The sequence below is a fragment of the Phoca vitulina genome, unplaced genomic scaffold (assembly GCF_004348235.1).
Source record: "Phoca vitulina isolate PV1807 unplaced genomic scaffold, GSC_HSeal_1.0 scaffold33, whole genome shotgun sequence".
Classification (NCBI taxonomy): Eukaryota; Metazoa; Chordata; class Mammalia; order Carnivora; family Phocidae; genus Phoca; species Phoca vitulina.
In genome coordinates this window covers 14370995-14381811 of record NW_022589736.1, presented here as the reverse complement: position 1 = coordinate 14381811, position 10817 = coordinate 14370995, and the positions used below count along the sequence as shown (strand labels likewise).

The following is a 10817-nucleotide window of genomic DNA, read 5'->3' as shown; positions in this document are numbered from 1 at the left end:
CCTGTGCCTCGGTATCCTCATCTATAAAATGGAGATAATAGTAGTACCCCTACAGTAGAGTCATTAGAAGGACTGAAAAAGTCAAAACAGTGGCAGGCACACAGCACTATACGTGTTTGTTGTATGAGTTAATCAATCTCTTCTATCTCAGACCCCAGGTCTGTGGGTCCCTCCCTGCTGCGTGCTGCCTCCTTGTCTTCTCCACCTACATGTCGAATATAGGGGATTTTGCTGATGAGAGATGGTGAGTTCCAGAAAGCACAGTGGGAGCGCCTCAGAGCGATGGGAAGACAGAGGTTAGTTCAGACAAGAGGAGACACCCCATGCTTGTTGAAGCTAGACCTGGAAGGCCTGGGCTAGAGTTGACCCTGGGCCCTCAGAGGAAGACAGGTGATCACTTATGGTCCAGTTGTGTTTTGCTGCGAGCTAGGGAGTTTCTCAGCGCAAGGTGGCTTGATGACTAGGCTGCCCTGGTTCTGCCCTTGAGAATCACCAAGGCCACCTTTCCCCCCAGAGATCCTGGTTCAGTTGGCCTGGGCATTAGTATCTTCAAAATGTCCCCAAGATGATCCAAACACACAGGCAGGCATGAGAACCAGAAGGAGAGGTTCCTTCGAGTCTCAAAGTGGGGTCCAGGGTTGGGGCAGTGGCAGCACCTGAGAGCTTTTGAGGAAGGCAGAAGCTCGGGCCCCAGCCTAGACCTGCTGAATCAGAGTCTGCGTCTTAGCATGATTCCCCAGGAGAATGCGTGAGATGCAGTGGGATGCAGCTTTCTGAGCAGTGGCCGGGGGGAGGGGAGGTTCTGTAGCCAGGAGCATAGCCGAGGAGGCTGGGCTCTCCTCTAGGGCAGACCCACTTACCTGAGCCGGAGGTGATGCCCAGTGTTCCCCACTTGCAGTGCCCTTGAGACATTCCTTCATGGTGGGGATTCCTGTCCAGATACAAGACCATTACTTGTAAAGACTTACTCCCTGAGTAAGCTTTCTTTTCTCCCTCAGGGGTGCCATGTGACAAGCACCTTGGGCTAGGTGAGTACAAAAGTCAGCTGTTTTCCTCCGTACTGGGGAACAGCTGGTCCTCATTGGGGTGGGGGGGCGGTATGCTCATCTGCGAGTTCATAGCCAGGTTGGGCTGGCGGCTCAGCATCCCGAGTGAATTTCTCCATGAGCTGACATAAACAGCAAGGCCCACATAAATAGATCTTGGTGCACTCAAGAAAGAAAATATAGTGTTGAAGCTAAGGGGATGTTATTGGGAGGGGAGGAGGGGGCAAACAGGTAGGCAAGAGGAAAAGGGTTAATAAATTGGCCATGAGCTGCATTTTCCTGGCCCACTGTCTTTCTGGAAAGAGTCCCCTTGCTGATGGAAACATACTAGGTGGATGAGCTCATGCTAAATACAGTTCCTCTCAAGGGAGGCTGGAAGAAAACAAGAGATCTGAGACACTTTCTTGAAAATAAATCAGCAGCTTTGAAGGTGATCTGCAGGAGAATAGCAGATGACAGGGAGGTCTGCGTGTCAGGAATGAAACTGTGTGTATGAACAGAACTTTCCTGAGATATGAATCCGAGCAAGAGAACAGACTAATTTAAAAAAATCCAGCAGTATCAACTGCATCTCTGATTCTAGATCAAGTCCAGCTTCTGTGACATTCATCCTTGAGAAATGGAACAACAGAACAGCAGAAAACACGTGGGCTGTTTGCATAGCGACGCCTATGCCCTCCCTGTGGGTCCTCATCACTGGGTGACCGGTAAGGCCAGGCTGAGCTATCAAACAAGATAAATGTCTCTTGGAGATTGGACCCTAGGAACAGTGTGGTTCTGAAAAGTTAACTGATTTGATTGTGTCAATCCTCAACTCCGTAATCATCATCGGTCCCCACTTACCTACTAAATAGAGTCCAGATTTCATGCTTTCGAATTCAGTGACCTGGACAAAATCATGAGAGGCGACTGGGCAGAATGGCCTTTGGTGTCAGTCCCAGCTGAGTCGAATTGGCTGACCTCGGTCAATCGCCAAAACTTTCTGAACCCAGCTGTGCACTGAAGGCACCTTCCTTATCAGGCTGATGGGCAAACGAGATGTGGAATGGGGTGCACTTAACACAGTATCTAGAACTCAGTACATGATCCGTACATGACATCATCATTACTATGAGTTCTCGTTGGCAGTACTAACAACAAGACTCCTCCCAGCCTGCCTTCTCTCCCCTTGGTTTGCCCACACCCTTGGCTCGTGCCTACCGAGATAACGTACTATTCCGTCTGCATCCATGCTCTTGCTCACACGGTTCCTACTCACTTCCTGGATGGCACCTTCGTGGATAAACAAGCCCCCTTTCCCCCGAGCGAGGGTGCAGGGCCTGGCGTGGAGGGTGTGGATTGGCAATCGGCCCCCACTACTTACTCCCTCAACTGGAAGCCCCTCTGTACGGAGGGTCCAAGAGCACATGTGCGTGCACACACAGACACTCTCTCTTTTTTGTTATGATGAGCTAATGTAACAGGAGTGCTTTTTGGAAATTACACATTCTGGGGGCTCCACACAGGTTTTGCAGCGAAATATGTAAAAAAAAAAAAAAAAAAAAGGAGCTCATTACAGCTTCTCTCCCTTGGTCTTTGTCCACTAGAGTGTGCTGGCATAGTGGCACACATACACACCCCCGAGACCACCACTAGCCCAGCCAAATGGCTCAGCATGCGTGTGACCTGAAGACATTCTGTTTTCCGACCCTTTCTCTATGAGATAGTTTTGTTGTAATCGTCATCCTTGGGGGCACGGAGGGCCAGGAGGATGTGGGTAGACATGATTCGTACCCATTTTTGCCATTAAGCTTTGTGCTTGCTGTGATCAGGCATGGCTCTTTTCTGGATGGACAATCCTGTAACCACGCGAGAAGTCTTTTCTTCTTGTACTGTTGGCCCCTAAGTGCATTATGATCAATGATAGATATTCACAAGAGAATGTGTAAGACCAAGTGTTATCTGGAAAATACAGGAAATTTGGGGTGAATTTCAGTGTCCCCAGAGAGGCTGGGTAAATCTAGGAAGGACAGAGGGGCTGACCTGCTCAATGTGTCTGGAGCCAAGCACAAAAAAAGTTTGACCTTAAACATTTCGACTCGAAGGCACTGATAAATACCAGCTTTCTATCAAGGTATGTTTTATACTTTAGTGTGTTTGCTTTGGCTAAATTTTCAGTCACACTTGGCGAGTCCTATCTTTAATAAATCCTTACAAAGTTTTCAAAAGTGGTTAGGTTACCAAAGTTCTTTGGTTCCTTAAAATTTGCATCAACACTGTCACCTATGAACCCACCGAATGATCCATTTGCTTTGATATACTTCATAATTAGGGTCTGCACTAAGAGAAGCCAAACTGAATCAGAAAAGACTAGATGTCAGATGGTGTGTGCCATATTTCCTCGGGGCTCCCTTATTTCCACAAAGGCCATTTTCATCGATACTCGCTGCATGGGAGAGCGTTAATCCTATGTTCCTCTAACACACGTCCGGTTCATTTCCCTCTGCAAACAGCCACTTACCATTTGGATTGGAAGTATCGTCTGGTCATCAGATCTACTCCCCACAATATATTTGATGACCTATGAAATGCTGGTCCCCCCACCCAAGAGAAAGAAAGATAGCAGGCAGCCTTCTGCTCAGAATGAATCTTTCTTTAGGCATGGAGAGCTCCAAAGTTATGCAGAGCAAACAGATGGGTGTGGGGGTGAGCCTGCTGACCCCTTACTCAGACAGGGGTTCCTTGAAATCGGCTTTTCCTCTAAGCAACTCATGAATATCTAGTTAGTGCAATTTGAGTTAATGGGCCCACCTCCAGCCTCTTTCTGCAGCAGCAATGAAAAGGGGGAGCTTTCCCGTCCAGCAGGGTGGTAAAGTGGGGCACCCTCCACAGACCTCAAAGCCAAGATGTGCCCACCTCTTCCTCTCCTGGCACTTCTGGCTCATTGGGCAGGTGACATGAAATATTTAGGGAACCTCATGAGTTTCCAGGGGCTCAGTTCAAACTCCCTGACTTCAAATCCAAACTTCGGAAAGGGGAGGAGAGAGAGAGCTCTTGGAACACCCCCCTCTCCCGCTTTATGGAGGAAACAAGCCACGTACATCTGAAGGTGATTAATTGTCTTTATTGGAGGAAAACAAGAAGTCATCAATCTTGTTATCATTATGATAGAAATCTTGATATGTGTACATGATTGTCAAGGCAGAGAATCATTTGCTACATAGGCCCATGAACAATTTTGCAGTGCCGCAAACCTATGTGGGTTAAACTTCTTGCAGTTTGTTACATGCATGGAATAAATGCACAGTTTCCCTTCTTTGGGACAAACGTGTTTTTATGGGAAAATTAAACCAATCACAAGCCTCATAATAATAGACGCGGGGACATTCCTGGATTCGCCAGTTGTAAGCTTTTGGAAAACATGCTCGCTCGCTGGTGGGAAGGCTCGGAGAAGTGACGAAGGCCAATTAAGAAATTGTTCCCAATTTTATTCTGGACAGAACATGCCTTTTATGTCGTCCAACCTGAAAGTGGCACTAAGCTAAATGTTCTGTGAAACGTGCCGCCCTCTTTGGAAACAAAGATGCTCTGCAGCCTTTCTCCTGTCATCGGATGGCTCGTCATACACTCTGACGCTGGGGCCCTGGAGGGAGGGCGGTAGGCTTCTGTGTGTACGACCAATGTCCAAACGAGCGATTCTCTTGTTCCTTCTTTCTCCTTCTGGAGAGCCTGGCTGCCAGCCCTGACCCAGGCCCTGCAGTGCTGAAATGAGGGCCTGGCCACCTCCATCTGCCCAGATTAAGGTTTGCCTTTGAGGACTAATTTATTTCGTGTTTGGGGCATTGGGGTCCCTGGTGATGACTTGTCCCTATGACTGAAGCCTCAAACACTCCTCTCATTTTCTTTTTTTTTTTCCTGTCCATAAGAAAATAAAATCACCTCTAAGTAAAATAATTCCGTAAATAATCAGAAGAAATAATCACCATATGAGAAGTTCCCTGGGGACCAAAAGGTTAAAAATAGATATGGCAAATGCAGAAGCGGCGTTGGTACAAAGGGTGAATGCAACAGTTTGTCCCTTTGGTGGAGACAGAGAGAGAGAGGCAGACACTGAGAAGCCATTCCACACTTGCTTTTGTCCACAAAACCAGACCTGGCAGCCACATGCTGCGGGGTTGGCTGCCAAATGCACAGCCTTTGGGTTCGCAGAAGTGGAGCCCCAACGCCGAGCCGCTCCAGCCGCAGGCGGCAGGGAAGGCCGGGAAGGGCTGCTGTGCCTTCCAGTGATGGCCTGAGTCTGCGTGGGGCAGGAGACGGGCCGGGCCCTGGCCAGCGTGTGCAGCCGGCTTCACAGTGGGGCTGGGCTCCCGGGCCCTCGGCCAGGCTGCAACCGTGATGCGCTGGGACCCCAGGTGGGGTACGGGCACAAGGGGGCACGCGCTTCTGTCTTCCTTTCCCCTCTCTGTCCGCTGGACTCTTTGGCCAGCTCCCCAGCAGACGGGGGTTTCCTGGTATCTTCGGGAAAGAAGCCCCCCTTGGAAGACTCTGTCCAGTTCACCTTTTCTAGCTCAACACTTTCAACTCTGGGAACCAAAGGCTTGGAATGCTTGTTTGCAAATGCCAGGTGCACTTGCAGCCCCACCCGAGGACCAGGTGCCCCCCCCGAAAAGAGCGGTGGGTTACATACAGGTATACACAATTTTTTGGGGGGGGGGCGGGAAACAAACTGAACAGTGTTTGGTCTGGAATGTGTTTAAGGAAAAGGCAAACTCTTTTGCCGAGTGTGGGGAGACAGGACGCGGAAGGAGTACTGTTTGAGAAGAACATGCAAAGGTTTCGTGCATTGGTTGAAACAGAGGCCCTTCATCTCTTTGGCCGGAAGTGAGTGTGTGACCTTGGGAAAGAGTACATCTTATTTCTGTTTATGAGATGGGAGGAGGAGCTGCCGTTTGCTGGCCCTGGCTTTCCCTTCGTGTATCCGAGGGAAACCTCACGAGTCACACGGGGTAGGGAGTGTTGCAGCAACCCGAGTGCCCCCCGTCTTCAGCCCTGGAGCCATGGTTCTTGCTGGGCCACAGAGCCTTCAAATACCGAGTTCTCTCCCCTAGATATGGTCTCTTCCGTCTAAAATTGCTCATAAAATGTCACATCCCATGGGTTAATCAGATGAAGCTGTCACTCCTCGAGAGAGAGAGAGGGTCAACCCCCTTTCAGGAGGGGTCCCTGGGGTTCCCTCCCCTTTGTCCCTGGTGTTCCTGACCTTCACTCTAAAGGGGAGTTCCTGTCTCCCACCCACAACCCGTCCAGGATATGCTGGACACCAAGGCAGACAAATGACAAGATTGAGGTCAGTGCTGGGCAGGTAAACTGAGTCTGAGGGTCCTATGCCCAATCCCCGTCATCAGACGGCCCTGGCTTCCTAAGCGCCAGAGCCTTGCTTGTTTAGCCAAAGCCATCTCGTGTTGCCCCATGCTGGCCTGCTGCGCTCCTTGAACATCATGCTAACCGCTGGCTGGAGAGCGGGAACCTCTCCAAGGCCACAAGCTCCCACGCAGGGAGGGGGCGCTACTCCTACTCTTGAGGTGGGGGTGCAGAAGTGACCAGAATTGTTGCCACAGTCAAGAACACTAAGCCCTGCCCTTTTTTTTTTGGCATGCTTTCTGCATAGTCCTTTACAAAGGAGACACAAAGGGGAGATTATCCTTGCTGCTCTCTTATGGGGTTGGAGGCAGCGGGAGACAGGGAGACCTGCCCCCGCAACAGAGCTGTGGTCCATCTATCTGGGCATCTCCATTTCTCAAGGGTTTTCCATGGTCCTGTGTGCTTCCCATCAGGGATCCCTGCCCCTCTCGGCTCCAGCGGCCTTTACCCCATCCCAACCCAACACCCCAGGCCCTGGTGTGCTCGCGAGGGAGAGCCGTGAGCAGTCCGGACTCCGGGGTACCCTGGTTAAGAGCGATCAGCTGCTGGTCTGGGGGGGCCCGCATGTGGGCACACACCTGCTGCTTGTCTCAGACCAGCGCTAGCTTTGCCTACTGCCTCACGGAGGAGGTGAAAAGCGGGACATGAGGGAAGGACAGACGGCAGCTGAGGGAGAGACCATTCAGGGACATGATTTCAACATGTCCTATTCAAGTAGGAAAAATTATCCACTTGCTCTGAGAAGCTTAGGAGACCAATGGGGAGCTTGGGGTTGAAAGGAAGCCCACGATGGGACTGGTGGCTGTCCCTGAGCCTCGGCCACACACTGGCTTCCACAGGGAGTGGAAGCCTGGGGCACGTAGGAGATGCGCAGCTCCTACGGGTGGGATCTGACATCGGCGAGGGGCCTGGGACTCAGCCGCCCCACTCGGCAGGTCTTAACAAAAGGCACATTCTGGGTTCTCTTGATGTGTGATATGATAATAAAGCATAAATAATACCAAATGCGGTTGAAAGAGAACCTCTCTCCTTCTGCCACAGAGGCTCTCTCAAAGAGCAAAAGTTCTTCCATATGGTATTTCTTTTTCTCCTCTTCCTAAAACAATAGGAAACGACCGAAATCTGGTGGCGTTGAAACAGTCTTGACTTGCCTGATGTCAAGTTCAACGGAGTTTACCTTTTGGGCTGAAAGCAGTCACCGTCTCCTCGCACAATGTTTTGGAGACCTGAAGTGTTACAGGCCAAGCATGGCCAGGGGCTGGCCCCAACCACAGAAGGGACGCTTGCGACAGGCCGCAACTTTCACCTCCTCTGCAAGTGTCAGGTAAGACATACCTTCAAACTAATAGAATAGAACATGCGTCCCGTATATCAACTCTAGGAAATAATTTAATCACCCATCAGTGAATGTGGCTTCAAAAGCTGCTCTCCCAATGCAACTGACTGCATCGAGCACACAGGCCAAAGGACCGATCACGACTCCGGCACACGTTACAGGGACCCCATCCGGGCAAATGATCACCCCCTGCAACATCTAATTACTTGTTTTCTGATACTATAGCAACACGAATGCTCCATTATGCCTGTTAGTAAGCAACACCCTAATAAAGCTCCTGGAGAGACACCTCAGTTTTCTCAGATACTCTTTCAAATCTTCAGGCCATTTTTTTCTACCAGTAAAGCAGACCTACAATCTACAGGGACACGTGGTGGACTTGAGGCTCACAGTGCAAAATGCAGACTCATGGTCTTGCATGGGCAGGAGGGCCAAGGGATGCATGCCTCTGCAAGAGAGCGTCCTGGAAGCCCCCTTGAGAAGGGTTTGCCCCCGGGTTCACGCAGCGCTCTATCCTGCACACCTATGCACCACACAGACCGACAACACGGCCAGTTTGCCCGGGACATCGCCAGATTTAGCAATGAAAGTCCTCCAACCCAAGAAATTCTTCACTCCCAGGCAACCTGGGCCCTTTGGTGACTCCACCATCACAGGTCTTTGGTTTTTCAGATTGCCCTGGTCAGAGGGAGGCCTTCCAGCCCCAGCCAGGCCTGGTGGAGGCCGTCTCTGGCCATCCCTGTGGTGGTCAGTGTCCCACTTGCTTGGCAGGCCACCTCTCCTTACCACACCCCAGATAAATGGACTCTTTTCCAAGGCCACTTCCCTCTCCTTGCCTGGATAACATTCAGAGAAGGACCGGGTAAAAATCTGCAGAAATGACTTATGTGAGTCAGAGGCCATTTTAAGTGTAAGATTAGAAATGCATTTTTTAAAAAACAGAGAGATTAACTTGAAAACTGCATAGCTGAGAGGGGAGCTTTCTGCGTTACCCTCGGGGCTGGGCAGGGAGTTCCCTTTGGACAAAATGGCATCCGGTTCCTTATGGAAGGGGGGCTCTTATGTCTTTGCTGGGCATCCCCTTTACAGCACGTGGAGCCTCTGAAGTTTAGCCTTAGTCTCGGGGAAGGAGCAGGTTTCTGTATTTCTGACCACTGACAGAGAAGGTCCCTAGGGTCCCCGGTTGGCCAGGGGTGGGCTGGAGGGGGTGCTGGAAAAGGTTTTCTGTAGATTCCCTCCCAAGGTGGCCCTGGAGACAAGACAGACCTGAGGAACTGCAGAGTCATTTTCTTAGAGAGCTGCCCCTCCAGGGAAGGGGAGAGAAAGAGGAGAAGTAGAGTAAAGTGCACTCTTCGCCTTGGAGACAGATGCTTGATCCTCTTATTAGAATTTTAAAAAATACCTTTACATTCCCCTAGGTGGGGAAAAAAAAAATCTCTTAAAGGTTAACATAAAACTCTACTACTGACAAGCAAAAGATACAGGTCATGGGACTCAGGAGTATAGATCAGAAAGCGTATTTCGTAAAAGGTAAAAAATAAAACCCTAATGCACAATATTTACCGATACTTAAATAATCCAGTTGAAACCTTTTTTGTCATTAATGAAAAAAATACAACATAGACGGTTACCCATACCGAGAAGAGCGGAAATGACAGGGCTTGGGGGAGAGGACGCGGGAGGTCCGTTCCGTCAGAGCTTCTGCAAGACTCATATGTACAGCACCAGATCCTATTACGTCAGCTCCCTTGAGTCAGTATAGTTTGTGAGAAATGAACACTTCAGAATTGCAGTATAAAATATGGCCATAAAAAACTTCTGTCTTCCAGTCCTGTGCAGGAAGGTGCACCATGCAAGGTGGGATCGCTCCAGAGTGGCTGGTGGCGCTGGGGGCCCCCTTCCCTGGCCCCGCCCCTGGGCCCCGCCTCCAGAGCCAGTCACTTGCTTCCAGAGTGCACTGTGGTCACAGTGGTGGGCCTCGGTCTCCGCTCTGCCCCCACTCCAGAGACCCCCGACGAGGAAGAAACGAGACTACAGAGCGTGGAGGGTGCCCGACCTGCAGGGGGACAGTGGACACAGGAGGTCAAAGCTCCAGAAGAAAATACTCGCTCCCCTTTCCCACGGCAGGGTTTGGGGGTGGGGGGCAAACTTTTATACACTTGATTCTAAATTTTTACCTACCTGTAGGAAAGCATTTGCAAAGGGTCCTTAAAATGCTTTCTCCTTAGGCCCAACTCTTCCCTCCCATTCTCATTATCATGATCGTAAGGGCTTTGTAGTTGACGACGACAGCGTTTAGCACCCTCATAGGATCGGTGCTGCTTACTGAGCACTTACTATGTACTAGGCTTCAGGCTAGGTGTTGAAGACACACTGTCATTATAAGAGCTGTTGTCACCACAGCTCCATGAGTAGAGATTTGAAGAATAAAGAAAGAATACGATCCCCCTTCTGCCCCCTTGTTTGGTGTGTGGTCTCTACTCCTGCTAAGAGGTGTCTGTGACACAGAGAGATCGCCATGGGAAATCACCTCTTTCTCCTATTCCAGCAGCCCTGGCCTAGAAAAATACCTCACAGGCTGCACCACCATGCTCCCCAAGCGCACGTGTTGGCGTCAGACAATCCTGATGTGGGATGAATCCCCTGAAGCTCAGCTCCAGTAGTGCATTTGCCTATGAACTCTGTGGGCTCCGACAGAGGGAGATCCATTATATGTGGGTCTACCATGGTGTGCGGTTGGGTCAGGGGATGCTCATGGATATTTCTGGGGAAAATATAAGGGCTCACCTTCCCCCATGAGTTGGGAAGACTATGGAGAGGGGGAGGGAACCCTTTTCTGAGGGTAATGGGGTGAAACGTGATGCCCAGAGGAGCGAGACCAAATGGTAGGGCCTCATGATCAAGGAGATAAGGGCCAATGGGCACCATCAAGGCAACTGCTCTGAAATGGACAGGAGCCCCTGGGATGGCCTAATATAGAATTAAGATAAGTACACCAGAGGGTGGTGGGGAATGTGAGAGAGAAATAGACGAGT

The 10817-nt window shown here is 50.4% G+C and overlaps 1 protein-coding gene across 3 annotated transcripts in view; it reads right to left on the bottom strand.

Annotated features, from left to right (window-relative positions):
* Positions 1 to 4928: 4928 nt before the first annotated feature.
* CAMK1D (calcium/calmodulin dependent protein kinase ID) overlaps positions 4929 to 10817 on the bottom strand; it is a 420413-nt gene continuing 414524 nt past the window's right edge. For all 3 annotated transcript variants that reach the window (XM_032425563.1, XM_032425565.1, XM_032425564.1), the window contains exon 11: positions 4929 to 9838. In XM_032425563.1, the coding sequence (XP_032281454.1) occupies positions 9720 to 9838 (119 nt within the window). In that variant the 3' untranslated portion in view covers positions 4929 to 9719. The remainder of the gene's footprint in view (positions 9839 to 10817) is intronic.